This window comes from Drosophila novamexicana, unplaced genomic scaffold, assembly GCF_003285875.2.
Source record: "Drosophila novamexicana strain 15010-1031.04,08,12 unplaced genomic scaffold, DnovRS2.1 tig00000387-arrow-pilon, whole genome shotgun sequence".
NCBI classification, from domain to species: domain Eukaryota; kingdom Metazoa; phylum Arthropoda; class Insecta; order Diptera; family Drosophilidae; genus Drosophila; species Drosophila novamexicana.
Window position 1 is genome coordinate 914,356 of NW_020824800.1, and position 15,724 is coordinate 930,079.

The 15,724-nt window shown below is 39.3% G+C and overlaps 2 protein-coding genes across 6 annotated transcripts; both read left to right on the plus strand.

The window, feature by feature from the left end:
• The first annotated feature begins 94 nt into the window (after window positions 1-94).
• Window positions 95-10,494, plus strand: LOC115759758 (UHRF1-binding protein 1). Of its 5 annotated transcripts, none has more exons than XM_030700807.1 (18): window positions 95-638; window positions 1,740-1,941; window positions 2,004-2,600; window positions 2,670-3,396; window positions 3,828-3,857; window positions 4,223-4,315; window positions 4,382-5,481; window positions 5,563-5,722; window positions 6,447-6,588; window positions 6,646-7,191; window positions 7,259-7,373; window positions 7,896-7,916; window positions 8,856-8,998; window positions 9,060-9,183; window positions 9,246-9,393; window positions 9,452-9,626; window positions 9,692-9,809; window positions 10,133-10,494. In XM_030700807.1, the coding sequence occupies exons 1-18, from the start codon at window positions 595-597 to the stop codon at window positions 10,181-10,183; spliced, it is 4,536 nt and encodes a 1,511-aa protein (XP_030556667.1). In that variant the 5' UTR covers window positions 95-594; the 3' UTR covers window positions 10,184-10,494. The 5 variants fall into 5 exon arrangements, with proteins under 5 accessions (XP_030556667.1, XP_030556670.1, XP_030556668.1 ...); XM_030700810.1 differs by having other exon boundaries at window positions 5,563-5,644; XM_030700808.1 differs by lacking the exon at window positions 7,896-7,916.
• Window positions 10,495-11,535: 1,041 nt separating this feature from the next.
• On the plus strand, window positions 11,536-13,341 carry LOC115759951 (bromodomain-containing protein DDB_G0280777-like). Its single transcript, XM_030701093.1, has 4 exons — window positions 11,536-11,741; window positions 11,811-12,158; window positions 12,231-12,689; window positions 12,745-13,341. The coding sequence occupies exons 1-4, from the start codon at window positions 11,577-11,579 to the stop codon at window positions 13,339-13,341; spliced, it is 1,569 nt and encodes a 522-aa protein (XP_030556953.1). The 5' UTR covers window positions 11,536-11,576.
• Window positions 13,342-15,724: the final 2,383 nt, after the last annotated feature.

Genomic DNA, 15,724 nt, shown 5'->3' on the forward strand with positions numbered 1-15,724 from the left:
CTTGAGATTAAGGAAGAAAACAATCGATGCTATCGATAAGTACATTCAATGGAGAAGAGAATAAAATGTGTAAGTGCTATTTTTGCTGCATATGTTAAAAAAAATATAATACTCTCGCTCTCTCTCTCTCTTTTTGTTTGTACAAGTTAGGAAGAGCGAATTCGTTAGTCACAGAAATTGAGTCACAGGTACAGCGATTATGCGCATCTCTAACCATCAGTATCTGCGTCGATTGGACGCAAGAAAAGGTTCGCGATAAGAATTTGCTAAATATAAAAAATTCTATTAATTATGACTAATACGCGCGTAGTCTAAACAAACCGATGCCGAAAGTTCTTATACATGCGTAACGGCTGAAAACGGCCTTAAGTTATTTCCACAAAAGCCATTTCTCCAGCTAGAATTAAAAGTTCCCATATAAAGCAAACAGTTCAAGTGCTCCTTTGTGCCTCTATATTTTAATGATAGAATGTGCTGAGAGTGCATTAAATTGCTGCGAGATTATTTTTAATCGTCATCATTGCTGCTGCTACTGTTATCTTTGGATCAGTGCACGATAATCGGAACCCGCCCGCCGCCTGCTGACGTCGCAAAATGGTCTCGCTGATAAAAAACCAATTGCTCAAGCATTTGTCCATGTAAGTGTCAATATACATAAACGAGTTAGCATTAAATTGAATTGTAAACTCTATGCTAATTATGGCCTTGTAGCGGTCGGTCGGTTACTCTGGCGCCAGTTGCTGAGGGAAATTAAATTGATTTTTCCAAGCGCTGCTGTTGCTCTATTTCAATTACTGTTGTTCTCGTTGTTGTTGTCCAAATGCCGTTGTCCCTGAGTGTGTGTGTGTGTGTGTGCGTGTGTCTGTGCCCGCTACTGTTTATGTATGTGTATTTCTTGCAGCCTCTCAACAATTGCATGAAGGGGTGCGCGGTTTCTCTATCGTATATCTTTGCACCCATAACAACAAGAATTTGTTGCCCACTCCACCCCTTAAGAGTAACAAGTGAAAGGTCGCACCTCCCTCTCTCTCCCTCTCTCGCTCTCTCTCTCTCTCTCTTGTGTTTACAGCTGTTAGCAAAAAGAAAACACTTAAAATTAAATGGGTCACCGGCTTTTGCATTCGTTAATATTTTTAATTTGATTAGACTTCACAATATGTTTTACTTAGTTTTGTGTTTTTATAATTGTACACATAGGAAAAATTGAAAGTAATGACAGAACCAGATTAGCTCTGTTTTTGGGGCCCAAACTTATGTTTTTTGATCCATTGTAATGTTTTCTTTTCTCCTTGAGTATATGTATGCATATGTATGTGTATATGTATATGTATATGTAACGGTTAAATGAAACGCTTCATAAAAATGGGTATAACGGTATTGTATGTAAAAGGCAGAAGAAAGCATCTGCGACCCATAAAGTGCATTAGTATTAGTGCATCATACGCAGTTAAGCTGCAAACAAAATCAACTTGTTGCCTCATTTCTCTCCTGTTTTGTTTATAAGGAAATTTAATATTTCTTGATTCGCGTAAAACTCAGATATGTTTTGAAAAACTAGAAACTACAAATCCGCCCAATTCAATCAATATTCAGATTTCAATTATGCACGCAAATGATTAATTTGAAATGGGTCAATTGATGGCAACTGACGGGTCACCAGTTGACGCGGAAATAAACATCTTGGAACAATCTTAATTAGGCCTCGTTAATATCTATCCGCTTATATCTCAACTTATTAGCTACACGAAGAATCTTTCATCGGACAAAATCAATTTGAGCACATTTCGCGGCGAGGGTGAGCTGTCGAATCTAGAATTGGATGAGCGTGTGCTCACCGAGCTATTGGAGCTGCCCAGTTGGCTGCGCCTGACATCAGCCTGGTGCAATCATGTATCATTTCGAATCAGCTGGACCAAGCTTAAAAGCGTGCCCATAACATTGGTAAGTTGACAGTTTGTATGCGATCTGAACAAGTTGGTAATCTCTTACGCCATTTCGAATAGACGCTCGACGAGGTGCGCATTACCATCGAGACCTGCAATCCCACAACGCGCGATGCTGGCGTAGGGAACGCTACAGCCGCAGCGCTTCCGCAAGTGCCTCAGGGTAAATACAGCTTCATACACAAGGTCGTTGACGGCATCACCATTGTGGTGAACACGGTCAATGTGAATTTTGTGAGTGCCGCATTCACCGCCTCCGTGCAAATGTCGCGCATACGCGTGGAGTCCAAGACGCCAAAGTGGGCTAACGCCGATTTGCGTTTGACGCGCCTTAAAGATGCCCATAAGGGCATCATACTAATTTTTAAAGAGCTCTCTTGGCAAACGGTGCGCATCGAGGCCAGCTCCACTCAGGACAAATCGCTGACTCCGCTCCGTTTGCTGACGAACCATGCGCGTTGTCGTATTACCATTCGCAAACGTCTAGCGGATTGCAGTTTGTTGGCTTCGCGACTGGTCCTCATACTGGATGATCTGCTGTGGGTGCTGACCGATTCGCAGCTGAAGGCAGCGCTCCATTTCGTCGACTCACTTTCGGGATTAATCAAGGCAGCCACGCATGCCACACAAAAGACAAAGGCAGCGCGCAAACTTCAGGTCCGTAGAATTGGAAAATATGTGGATTTGGCTAATAATTAACATATACTTTTGATCGCCCTCGTTTAGACTCTGCCTGAATACCAGGCGCAGGTGGCACAGCAACAGAATCGCCTCTCGGAATCGGTACACACGACAACGGCACAACGGATGTTCAATGCATTCGATGTACGCGAAACGTCGTATCATTTCTTTAGTCAACGCATTGATTTGCACTTGTGCGACGATGAAGGCGATGGACGTTCGAGTTATCCTGACCTGGACAAGGGCGGTGCCCTGCAGGTATCTGTGACTGCGTTTCAGGTGGATTACTATCCCTATCATTTGGCCAAATCGGATCGCTCACACTGGGCCAAGTACAAGGAGGCGTCGGTGGCGCCTGCGCTGTGGCTTAAAGAATCGCTAAATGCCTTTCGTGAGGCAGTGCTCAATCTCAGTCAGCCAAATCGACCGGCAACCCATGCACCGCTGAACCGCAGCGCGCCCGCTTCACCTATTATGCTGAATGCCTCGCTGCTGGGCTCACAATACGGCAACGGCGGTCTCGGCTCTAATGGCAGCAGCACGCCCACTGCAGCAGCGGCTGCCGGCGGCTCCGGCTCCGGTTCAGGCTCGGTTGGCGGCTCGGGCAATGCCTCGGCTAGCAGTCAGTACACGCAAGCAGCCCAGCAGCGCAGTACTCTGGAGAATCTGGCCAAGCTGATGAGCTCCTGCTTCATACTGAGAATCGAAGATTTTACGTTGTATCGCGTGACTACGTCAGGCAAAAAGCAAATGCCCAAAGAGTTTGTCTCAGGTAAGAGTCAATTGGCATACTCCATTTCTCCACATTCAAAAATCAAACACACACACATATAAATACATAAATACGTATTCAATTTTTAACAGTTGCAGCGGGACAAGAATAATAACGATAAGAATAACATTACTGTACTATATAACAAAAAGTGCGCTTTTTAAATATAAAAAAAATGTACATTAATATTTAAAGCATCACACAGACTCGCACACATATACACCTCGAAACCTAAGCTTACACCGCTTAACTAATGAATTTTCGCGAATTTCTCTTTCTCTTGTTCTCTGCTTTGTTCCTTTTGTTGTACTTTTAACACAATTCACATGTTTTTATTTGCCGTCATGACATCCTCATCATCAAATTGTCACGTTTGTAAAACGCTTTTGTTGTTTGTTGTGCCTGTTTTTGTCATTCTGTTGTTATTGTAGCACAACACAAAAGGAAAAACAAATCCTCAGGTGAATATCATGCAAACATTGCGCTTGTGGGCAACGGGCGGAATTAATAGATCAACCCTAAATTGTATTTAGCAGTTTATGTGACAAACTCAATTCAGGTTGAGGGATATTTAAAATAGATTATCCCACATTGAGGTTTTAGTGTTTTATTTAAAAGATTGTTCATTGACTTGTTTTAAATGAAATGTTTTACAAGTGGGTCAACTATTTACCATTTATCAACTTGAACTACAAATAAATATCTTAGGAGATTAACGTATGATCTATTGATTCTAGCCTATGCCAAAATACTTTGTGTGTTTCATTTGTAGTCAGGTTGGAGTGATTTTTTGATCAATTCGACTGACAAATATCTCTTATTGCAGGTGATAAGGATCGTTACTCGTTTCCCGCCGAGATGCCCATAGTGCACGCTGAGTACACATACTTCTACTATCCCGGTGATTTTGTTTTTCCGCGTAAGTATTTTATTCATGCTAAATGATCATTTAGAAACTAATTGATTGATTTTTGATATCTTGCAGTGCCGCCTTCAAAGATGTTTGTGCACATTAACCCGCTGCAAGTGCATTTTGATCTCAGCTCGATATTGTGGTTGAACTCGTTTGGCTTGAATCTGCACGAGAGTTTGCTACGCACCAGCGTCGGCTCCCAGGCCACGTTGCAGGACCAGCCGCAGAGCTCTCGCGGCTCCATTGCTTCCAATGCCTCGAATGGCTCCAATGGTACACAGATGGCCGCTGCGCTTAGCGTTGAACAGGAGCCAAATCTGATGTACATGGATGTCAAGGTGGAAGCTATTATGCCGCGCGTGGTCATGGAAGCGGCGCTGGATGCGCCCAACCAAAAGGATCGCCCCAAAACAATGCAAATCCAAATCTCTCGCTTTGCCCTCACCAACATACGTGAGATGGGGAGCTCACGTGCGGATTTGGCTCAGGCGCTGCACTCACTACAGGAGGGCTCGCTGGTCTTTGGCTCCGGCTTTCCCTCCGTCGAGGGTGACATGTGCATTGTTACGGATCGCATTTTATCGCACGTGGCCGCCTCAGATGTGAGCATAATGTCAGCACCCATGTCACCAACGCAGACGCATCTACCGCGTTCCGCATCCACTCAGTGCCTGTCACGCTATGCCATGTGGTCGGAGCCGCGTGATGTCTGGTGCATTAAATTGGATCCCATTTGGGTGGATTTTCTGGGCGCTCGCTCGTTAGGCCCCAATAAATCCATACCATTTGTGGATGCAGTGCCCATTACGCTCTGGCTGCATGCCGGAGGCGCAGCTCAGGCACAGGCACAGGCACAGTTGGAACTGGGCAGGCGACAAAGCACTGCCAGCTCGCACATGGAGAGCATGGGACTAGCGCCACTGCCTTCGTTGCCACCATTGCCACGCAATCCCTTCCTTAGCGATGAGGATGTGCGCGTTTTGCAGCCACCCGCAACGAATTCTTCCACGCCCATCGAACGTTGCGCTGATGTTCATGCGATTGCACATATATCGAATTTGGTTAGCCTGCAAATCGATCACTATCAATTGTTGTTTCTGCTGCGTCTAGCAGAGGAGTTCAATGAAATGTCCACGTTCCTTAACTTGGACGCGGAACGCATCTTGCAAAAGGTTCGTCTGCCACACACACGCACACGCACACCTTAAAGCCATATGCAACTAACTTGGTGTTTCTTTCTTAACTTGGTACAGCAAAATCAACAAAAGTCCATCATATTTGGCTGTGTTGTGCCACAGATTGAGGTGACGCTTGTGATGCCATCGCCAACACCTGGTAAGGAATCGAGTGGTGGTGATGCTGAAAGTGTCTTACCCGATTCAGCTAGTTTGGGTGATGATTTACACATGAATAGTAAGAAATTTATTTCTTTTGTTGTCTCTCCTTAACAACTCTTTAGTTTTAAATTTAACAACTAAGCGCTAGTAAACGAAACTAACCAAAGAATTGTTTCTGCCTAGTGATCGGTTCGATCTATAGCAATAGTTATCACGAAAAACCAAATACTAACAAAATCTCACAAGTAGTTTTCACTGATTCGTGCTTCCTAACCAGTCCAACTCACCGTTCTTAAACTCCTAGTTAGGAACTTTTTCTGTATATTTTGTTTTTTTGCTTTCTATGCTGTACTTTTGCTTATTTACTATTAAAAAACTTTTATAAGTCAAAATGTAGGATTTTTGTAGGACTTCAAACCACTAACTGTTAACATATAATGGGTGTTTTTAAAGGCCTGATGGAAGTAAAAGAACCAATTTTTGTAAATACACAATCTCAATGAAAACATTTTTTATAATCTTGCTATTATCACGTAGTATTAGCACGATAGAAGAGTCACGGTGATTTCAACCTTTGTATATATATTGTGTATTGTGATAAAGTAAAATCATCTTTGATTAAATAAATATTACAATTTTTAAAGAAGTTAAATTCTATTTGGCTTGCAAAAACACTTCCACATAAATAATCTTGCATGTTTTGTACTAAACTAACGCAATAACTAAATAGTGCATATAAAATATTGTAAATTAATCGGAAACTCGGCACGATTCGTATAAAACAATCACAATTTTCACAGGTACAAATATAACATGGCCCACACCACCTCCGCTGGAACAGCTGAAAAGTAATACATTTGGAAGCGTAGAAACACCATCTCCAGTGACCAATGATCCGCCCTTTGACAGTGGCATTCATACATCCAATCCCAATACGCATGGGTAATCATAATTTCGTTAATCTGTTTAGAAACCCACTAATTCGATTTATATTTGCAGCTACAATGTGCAAATCCAGAGCACTCCAACCTTGGCTTCCTCAACGCCGAGTCAGGGCTCACGGCCTGACACTGGCATCTCCATGCAATCGCAATCAATATCATCTGCCTCGAAGAGCTTAAAGAGCACAGTGCGCCCTGGTGCCGGTACCGACGCTGTGCCTAGCATTACCAAAGAGATTAACTCGGGTCTGCTATCCATGAAGAAGGGCTTCTCCAGTTTTATGACTTCCATTGATTCGGCCATTAAATCGGGCACGCCCAACGATGATGCCAGTGATACCTTCTCTGTACAAAGTGACATAAGCTCCGATTCAGAGAACTTTGCCATAGTAATGGGCGACGACAAGACCATGGACTGCATGGATGTTATGTTCCGTCTCAATCCATTTACGACTGACAACAATATGAAGGCCTCTCCAGTCGAGGTAGCCAGTGAGGTGTACGAGGAGCCTAGCAGCTATAAGACAAACATGTCCTCGCCCTCGGAGCCCTCAGAGGCAAGCACCTGGCGTCGACGGGATCTGGTCTCCATGGCCACCTTTAGGTTGCAATTGCACGCTACGTAGTTTGATAATTCAGCGACTTAATCAAAGCTATTTTTGAAAACATAGATTGACCACTGTGGAGCTCATACGCCAGCAGGAGGGTCCAAAGTCCTCGGTGCGTCTGCAAGTGGCTGCCATTTCTTGTGATGAGTGTGGCGCTATACCCTGGGATGAGTTGCAGGTGCGCAAGATTTTAAGTTTTCTTACTTTAATTTACGTTATATTTTTATTTGGAGTGCCTACATATTTCTTTTATTATATGACTTATGTTTTGTATATAAGCAAATCAGTTCGTTACGTTTCTTTAAATTCTCAAATATTTTCTTTGAACCTTTTGCCGACTCTAAATTAAGTGTTATTTGCTCAACTTTCCGTAACGTATTCTGCATGCTCCGATTAATTTAAATATTAAGAAAAAAAAAAAAAAATACAATAATTAAAATTATTATGACTGTAAGATAAACTTCTCATATAATCATTTTCTCATTATATTTTCTCTTTTCTCTAAAACCCGAATATGTACTCATATAAAAAAACGATCTCAATGTGTGCTAATTAAATACGAATATTGTGCTCAACGTATAATTTACTCTATAATCAACAACGAACACTTTGTAAATTAACGTACAACATCTACATGACACATTATATAAAAAACAACGACAACAACAACAACCAACACTCTTCAACAACAACAAAACAGATCGCGCATCAAGCGAACAAGGTATAAAAAAAGATCAACTACAAAATTGAAATTCTTTTCTAAAAGCTAATTTTTGGTTTGTTTTGCTGCTTTTGTATATACTTACTAAACAAATATTTTATGCCCTTTTTTTTTTCTTTAATTTTACAGTTTTTGAACATTTTATTGTAGTTTACAAATTTTGGTTGGCTTTTTGCCAGCGCTGTTGCAGTTTGAAAGCGTTTTTGGCCAATAGTTAAGGTTGTTACATTGTATTTGTTTATATGAATATGCTAGCTGGAACCGGGTTACTTATCGTATATAAACCGTGAATTTACCCAAAAATATTAAAAATCTCAAATATAGGCAGCTTTTTGAAATTGTTTATTGTTTAATACGAATGTTTTTAAGCATGCCTCTTCCATGCGCCTCTACGCCTCTGTCCATTGGGCGTTTCAGATAACAAGTATATAGTATAGTTTGTACTCAATCGATTTTTTTGTAGTGTTTAGTTTTATTTATCGTTTTTTCTTGGATTTTATGTTGCAAATTGGCTTGGTTATACCTTCATTTAGGTTTAAAGGCGTTTAACACCCAAACTGGGCATATACTCATAACGAACACAACAAAGACAACACTAACAGAAACAATTAATTTGGCTTAATAATTGGCACGCTACTTAAGACCTTAATGCCAAATGAATCAGTATCTTAGTCCTAATATCACAATCAGTTAACTCGTAATTAGCTCTGCTTAGTAGACTATCTTTAACGTCATTTAACACACCTAATCCCTCTATCACACACACACACGCGCACACACACACACATATATATATATATATAAAGCATATTGCATGTGTGTGAGTGCTTGATGCTTAACATGTTCGTAGTTGTATGCATGCATATCTACTTACTAATACTGTAGTATTATTATGTGGGTTATGGGTTCATATTGATTTATGTTGTTGCACATTTGCAGACAAAGTTTGGAGCGCGTTGTAAGTCCTGGAATCTGGCGCCATACAATCCAGAAGCGCCGCCCTGCATTAGACTGCGCCTCGAAGAGACACTTAACATGCCAAAGGAAATCGAAGGCATCATCGATCGCAAACGTATTCAAAGGTAGTTAGTCTCCAATTTTAGGCTGAAATCATTTTGAATTAATATTTTCATTTAACAATAGCTGGTTTACACATCATGCCGAGATACACGTTAAGGACATTAATATAGATCTGTCCATGAGCACAGTTATAGGTCTGGGTGATCTGGCTGAGGATGAGATTATTTCATCGCCCATGCCCCTTACGGTAGAGTTCTTTTAAAATCTAAAATATTTATAATTACTGATTTGTCTTACATTTTTAATTAGATAAATCTGGAAAACGTGCGTATTAATTTGTTGGAAGATCGCCCGCCCGTCAATATTACTTCACCGGGCCCAGTGCCTATTAATCTGTGCATCGGTCGCATGCACTTGGAGCGCGACAAGAGTGGTCAAATCAATATACAGCCCATAGGCGAGTATAAGTCTTTATCATGCTATTTAACATTTTTAAAAACTTGTTACATTTGCAGATACAAACATGACTTTTGAGCAGCATCAGGCATTAGGTGGCGTGTTGCGTGGAATTCCACGCGAACGTGATCGAGAGCTGCTTTCTATGCAGCTTGTCATGCAGCAAATGAAGCTGGACAATGAGCACATGCGCAAACAACTTGTCGATTCCAAAATCAACACAGATAATTATAGGTTAGTGTGTTGCGCTTTGGAATGATAAGCATTACAATTAACTTGAATTCTCAAATGCATAACAGGCAGAAGACTAAACAGGAAACAGATGTCTTACGGTCGTATTTAAAGGCAGCACAGGATGACATAAGCATATTGCTAGAAGAGAAGAAAGCATTGCTGGATACTATACGCTCACTGCAGGTGTGCATGCATTTCTTTTTTTCAATATTACATTGCACTGATATACAAACCCACACTCATTTAATTGTCATCTCTATCTGTACACCTCTAAATGTTGTTTGTATGTTTTTGTCACTTTACACGTTTTGTACTTGTTGTTGTGCGTGAGAAGTTAAAACACGTTAGCGTTAAGAATAACACAAATAATAATGCAAGGACTAAAGGTCAGTCACTTATTGCACGCATGAACCTTGCTTATGTAAAACATACACACTTAAATACCCATTTGTATTTCCAACTGCAAACCTAAAAGGCTGCCACTTAATGCTGTTTTTCCTTTATAGATACAACTGACCTCATCGAATATAAGCCGGAAGAATGATGGCAACAGGTAGCACAACTGCATGGACTGCATACAATGCTGCGGCGAGAACAATAACGCCTAAGCTTAGTATGCATAGTCAATGCCAATGCTATGTAAAACACGTCCTCGATATTTGTCATTTGGTTTTAATCATCAATCACTGCGTTGAGTTTAGCAGAAGACTGAGCCGTACTGAATACGGACACTATTCACGTTGCCGTTCGTCGTCATATACTTACGTACATAGTTAAACTATATACTATACTATTATAAACTATACTATAAATATTTGTATTTGTTTTATTATTTTTAAGCTAGATAACGACATTTGCTACTGTTCCAAAGAATGTTTTCCTTTTACAAAATGTTTCATTCTTTTTTTTATTGTTTTTGTTTTATTATTATTGCTTAGACTTTTAAAGCAGCAATTTTTAAAATATATATATATATATATACATTTACATATATTTATAGTACATTGTTAATTATTTTAAAACGAGTAAATCAAATGAATGTATTGCTACCTGTATATGTAACTATGTAATTCTTCATTGATATTACGCCCAACTAAAACATTGTATATTAAATAGATATTGATAACACATTGTTGTGATTCATGATCATATCAAAAATACTAAATTCTAGTAACTATACGTATTATTTACTAATCTAATGTCTATGTGTATGTATTGCTGTTGTAATCGATGTGCTAAATAGCAAAAACAATTGGCCAAATCTATAAACTAATAAGTATTGAGGACTAGCACTCCATGTTATTTAAATTTCGTATTCAAATTCAATTCATTCCAATTAAATTGATTATCGTTTTATTTACACAGTTTCTCACACATACAACACTAATCAACATGTTCTACTCTCAACTAAATCAAAAGTACCATATTATACATCCAATATAAAAACTCAAGTAAGTAACGCATATACAAATTTTGAATTAATAGTTTTCTTATTGCAAATTAAAATCAAATATTTATACAAAGCATATACAAAAATACATAAATGTATATACGAATACTGCGTTTGCTGCTTACGAATGTAAAAATGAACAATTTAATAATATTATATGTATTTGAAATATACTAGTGAAAACATGAATATATTGATTGTTATACATGCATATATAATGAGAGTTTGCATATGTAGCTAGGCAAAACAAGATAACGAAATTGAATTTGCAATAAATATTGAAAATTAACAAAATGTTAGATATGTTTTTCTTGATTAAATTATTTTTGTGATGGATCTATTTTCGGAACAGTCCATTAATCTATCTGTCTATCGATTAAACTATCATAATAGCATTGTAAAAGTATTAAAATATAAATTCAATGGCAGTAGGCCTTGCTTGAAGCCTGCTAATTGAGTTTGGGAAAAAGGTAACGCATCCCAATAAGGCGCTTATAATAATGGAGGCATGCAGACTGAAAAAGGCGGATATTAAACGCATGTGGAGCCAGATTGTAACTCAAACGGGCATTGACAAATATACCTATGCAGAATGGCAGGAAAACTACGAGGAGTTCTGGAAATGCATGCTGTCTACCTCGGAGCCCTACATAAGAATTCAAAGTGTAACTGCAGTTGACGTAAAAGATTTATAATATTTTCCTAACCAATAATTTCTGTGTATTTGTTTTTAGATAGAGCAACTAACGCGAGCACATGTCAACCAACTGCAGCTGCCAATTGCTAAAAGCAATCCTCCAGCTAAACCTCAACCCGCGAAGCAGCAACCAGTCAAAATACCTGGCATGTCGGAGTCGATATCCATGTTACGTATACCACGCCTAAAACCTGGACAACAGACAACAAAGAGCAGCTCTGATTCGCTTGGCTCCGTGAAGAATACACAGCCTGACTGGAAACCTGGACAGGAAAATATTCCGCAGCAGCACCAACATCAACAACCACAACAACAACAACTGCAACAACCGCAACAACAGCAACTGCAACAGCCACAACAACAGCAACATTTAGTTCCGCAAAAGGTCGGTAATTAAATAAACATTCTTTTAGGAAACTGGCTATTTTATTAATATGCAATATTTAAATTCATGTAGACATCCAGACTAGCACATGAACAAAGGCAATACATTCCGGTTCAACAGCCGAAGCAAGTGCTACAACAGCAGCCACCGACACAGCAAAGTAAACAAGGTGTGGAAAAGAATCTGTTGCAGCAGTCACAGAATGTTCCACAAGGAGAAGAAGAGCAGCAACAACAACAACAACATCAACAACAACAACAACAACAACAACAACAACATTTTCAGCAACATCGAAAACCGCAGCCTCATTGGCCTGGTAGCTATCAGTCCATGGAGCAAACGCTGCAGCCACAATCGAAAGATCAACTGCAACAACAATTTCCACTGCCGCACAAGATTCTGGAACAACAGATTAAAACTTATCCACGCCCATGTCAGGATAGATCACGTCCATATCAACGGCAGCCACCCAATAGATCAAAGTCTAGTCAACCGATTATGAATGAGCGGCTTCAAACTCAAACCAACGAGGTACATTTTTTATTATATTTATAATTTATTTTATCCCATCATTTTTTCTGTGTAGCTCCAGGGCGTCCCGCTTAGCTCGGCCCAGGAGGTCTACGAGCGTCAGCGAGAAATGCTCTTTAAGCCCTTAGCCGAGCAAGTCAAGACTATTAACAAAATCAATGATAGCAGGGGAAAGATTGAGTCGGGCACCGATTGCGAATTAGAAAATAAGTTAATTGCCGATGCCTTAAAACTGGCTAATAAAGTCGGTAAGGCCGATAATACAGCCAAAGTAAATAAGATCAGCCCAGAAATAGCCTCAAGTAATGGTGAGAAAATATACGATTGGTTGCAGAGTTTCGATGACAAGGCTTCAAAAGCAATTGATCATAAGATAACAGATACTGCCGATTTTTTTAAAAACTTACCCAACCTTTCGACGGTAATTGGAAAAACGCCGCACGAACTAAAGGTGGCAATACAAAATGTAATTATCTGCGAAGGTATGGAAGACGATAAGCCCAATATTGAACGACAGAACCCGCAGGCGTATAAAAAAGAAATACAGTCAAACCATCTAAATGTGTCCAATTCAATTGCAATTCCCCTTCAATTTGAATTAAATAGCAATAAATGCAAAAAAAAGGAGAACAACTTAAAGCAATTTGCTTAAATAAACATGGTTTTTAAATATGTTCGAATAGTCGAAATAATTTATAATTATCGAGGAAACATTTATTACATTCTATCCCGCACTTAATATTTTAAAGTCTATTTAAATTCCATAAAAGAAAACAGCTGTATGGTATTTAAATAAATTGTATTTTATATTAAGACACGATGAAAATTTCAATTTAAAATCCAATTTTTAAAGTTCAAAAGAGAAATTATATATACTTTTCACGGTTCTTAAGGCCAATTGCACAGGGCACAAGAAACGCAAGCTTTACGGAAACTTAATCAACCGGCTTAATTTAGTTATGTATTTAATAATTTATAGATTTCTGACGATTTCTGTGAAACAAAAGTGTATTTAACTTTTGATTCATTTGCATAATCTGTATAGGTAGGCGGTGTAGGTAGTGTATTGAGTGGTCGACCTTATATAATATATCAACTGCTTTGTGCGCACGGCAACATGAACAAGCAGTTTACAGGCTACGACAGGCAGGCAGTGCAAGCAGTGCGCAGGAAATTTAAAAGAAAAAACCAATTACACTCCCTTTCCATTTCAACGTCAGATTTATATCACAAAAGATCGTTTGCGGTGAAAGGCGCACAAAACATGTAAAACACTTTACATAAATTGCATTAAAAGGACACAACAGAAGCGACAACAACAACAAATCGTTGCAATAACGTTGTAGGCTGCAAACCAAAATTGAATTTGCGGTTTTTGCGTTTGGGCCAAGTTGTAGTTGGCCCGACGTTGGACGGACAAACTGAACAAGTGGGTCTATTGTACCTATGTGCAAACCGAAACACAAAAGCTAGATGAGACAACGCAACAAATAACTGTAAATGAAGCTAAAATGTGGTCAGTAACTGCGGAGACCGCACAATAAAAAAAAACGACTTCTGGCTGGGAGTGTCCGACTAGTCCGATATATTTGAGGCTTAAACATAGAACACATATATATTTTTTGCTCAATTGTTCGTTAACTAACTTAAACTGTTACTAACTTATCAATACGGGAATGTACAGACGGACGGTCCGATAGACAGACAGACAAAATAGGCTGTTGATGCTTCTCCTTTTGCTGGTTACACACATTCACACAGGTATACAGGGTATACAAAAAAACACGCGGGTACCCTTTTAATAATGAGCTTCCTGCTCGAGTATCATTTTCACTCACACCAAAATGCGTATGCCCAACTGCCTGGGCTGCAACATTCACATGGCTGGATGCGACGCGCCTCGCGGCAGTTTGCGCCTGGAAATGATGTGGCATGTGGTTAGTTGTGGCCACGCGCTGATGACTGACTGACGGGACAAACTTTTTGCCACTGCCTGGCAACTGGTTAAAGTTGGCCCAACAGTAGATCAGCCAGCTGGCCATGTTTAAATGTTTAAAACACAGCCAGACACAGGCTTAACAGTCAAACGTGCCAGAGACATGTACAACATTTTCCCACCAGCATTTGCAGTTGCCTTAACTAGAGCAGCTGCGGCAGCATTAGCAGCAGGAGGTGCTGCAGTGCCAGGAAATGGATATGGTTTACACGGCACACAGTGGCAGGCTGTCAAGATGGGGCTGCTGCATGTGTACATTAGTTTCCATTTAAGCAGAAAAGCACCAACATTAAAGTTTATACAAATTAACAAATTCTTGATATTTGATTGAAAGGTCAAGATTTCTAGATTAACACATATAATGATAGTGCTACATTTAGCATTTTAAAGCTACAATAATGCAAAAATAATTAAATTTTAACTTCGAATTTACAAATCTGATTTTATGAACATTATAAGATATCTAAAAATATATAGAGCGTATTTTCGGTATTTGATCAAGTTATGTGTAAGAACATTATATTTGACTAATTCTCAAGGATATGCGAGAAAGTAATCCGATAATTCCGATAATCGATAACTTACTCCGTTTCCAAGCAATCGATAAAAAATATCGAAAATAATCGATATCGATATCCTGTTTTTTGGTAAATAATAAGGGCTAGAGTATGCATTTGATGTTGGAAGAAGAGGGTTCAGGGTATCCCCTAGTCGGGAGCTTCCGACTAGACTCTCTTACTTGTTTATACTTATATATGCCTTAACTTTTCACTCTCTTTCAATCAGTTCTTGAGTGTAATCTCTCTCTATGCTAATCTCCAAAACTCTTCCAAATTTTTAAAAATTATTTTGAAGCCGAACGGTTGGTAAACGAACAAATCAGAGGCTGTTATCGTCAAACAACTTTTGATCCGCACCGAGGAATCATAAATTCCCCAAAAATTTTCATAAAGAATTTTAGGAACAAATTTGAGTCCGAAAAAATACCTAACAACCCTCGAGTAAAGAAGAGTTTCATTGAAATGTTTTTTTTTTTCGC

What these genes read in the sequence shown, in the direction of transcription:
- LOC115759758 (XM_030700807.1), top strand. Translation starts at nt 595, where the DNA reads ATGGTCTCGCTGATAAAAAACCAATTGCTCAAGCATTTGTCCAT. An exon ending in TCGCGCATCAAGCGAACAAG is followed by an intron (nt 7,917 to 8,855) that starts GTATAAAAAAAG and finishes GCACATTTGCAG; the next exon opens with ACAAAGTTTGGAGCGCGTTG. An exon ending in CATCGCCCATGCCCCTTACG is followed by an intron (nt 9,184 to 9,245) that starts GTAGAGTTCTTT and finishes ATTTTTAATTAG; the next exon opens with ATAAATCTGGAAAACGTGCG.
- LOC115759951 (XM_030701093.1), top strand. Translation starts at nt 11,577, where the DNA reads ATGGAGGCATGCAGACTGAAAAAGGCGGATATTAAACGCATGTGGAGC. An exon ending in CCTACATAAGAATTCAAAGT is followed by an intron (nt 11,742 to 11,810) that starts GTAACTGCAGTT and finishes ATTTGTTTTTAG; the next exon opens with ATAGAGCAACTAACGCGAGC. An exon ending in AACATTTAGTTCCGCAAAAG is followed by an intron (nt 12,159 to 12,230) that starts GTCGGTAATTAA and finishes AAATTCATGTAG; the next exon opens with ACATCCAGACTAGCACATGA.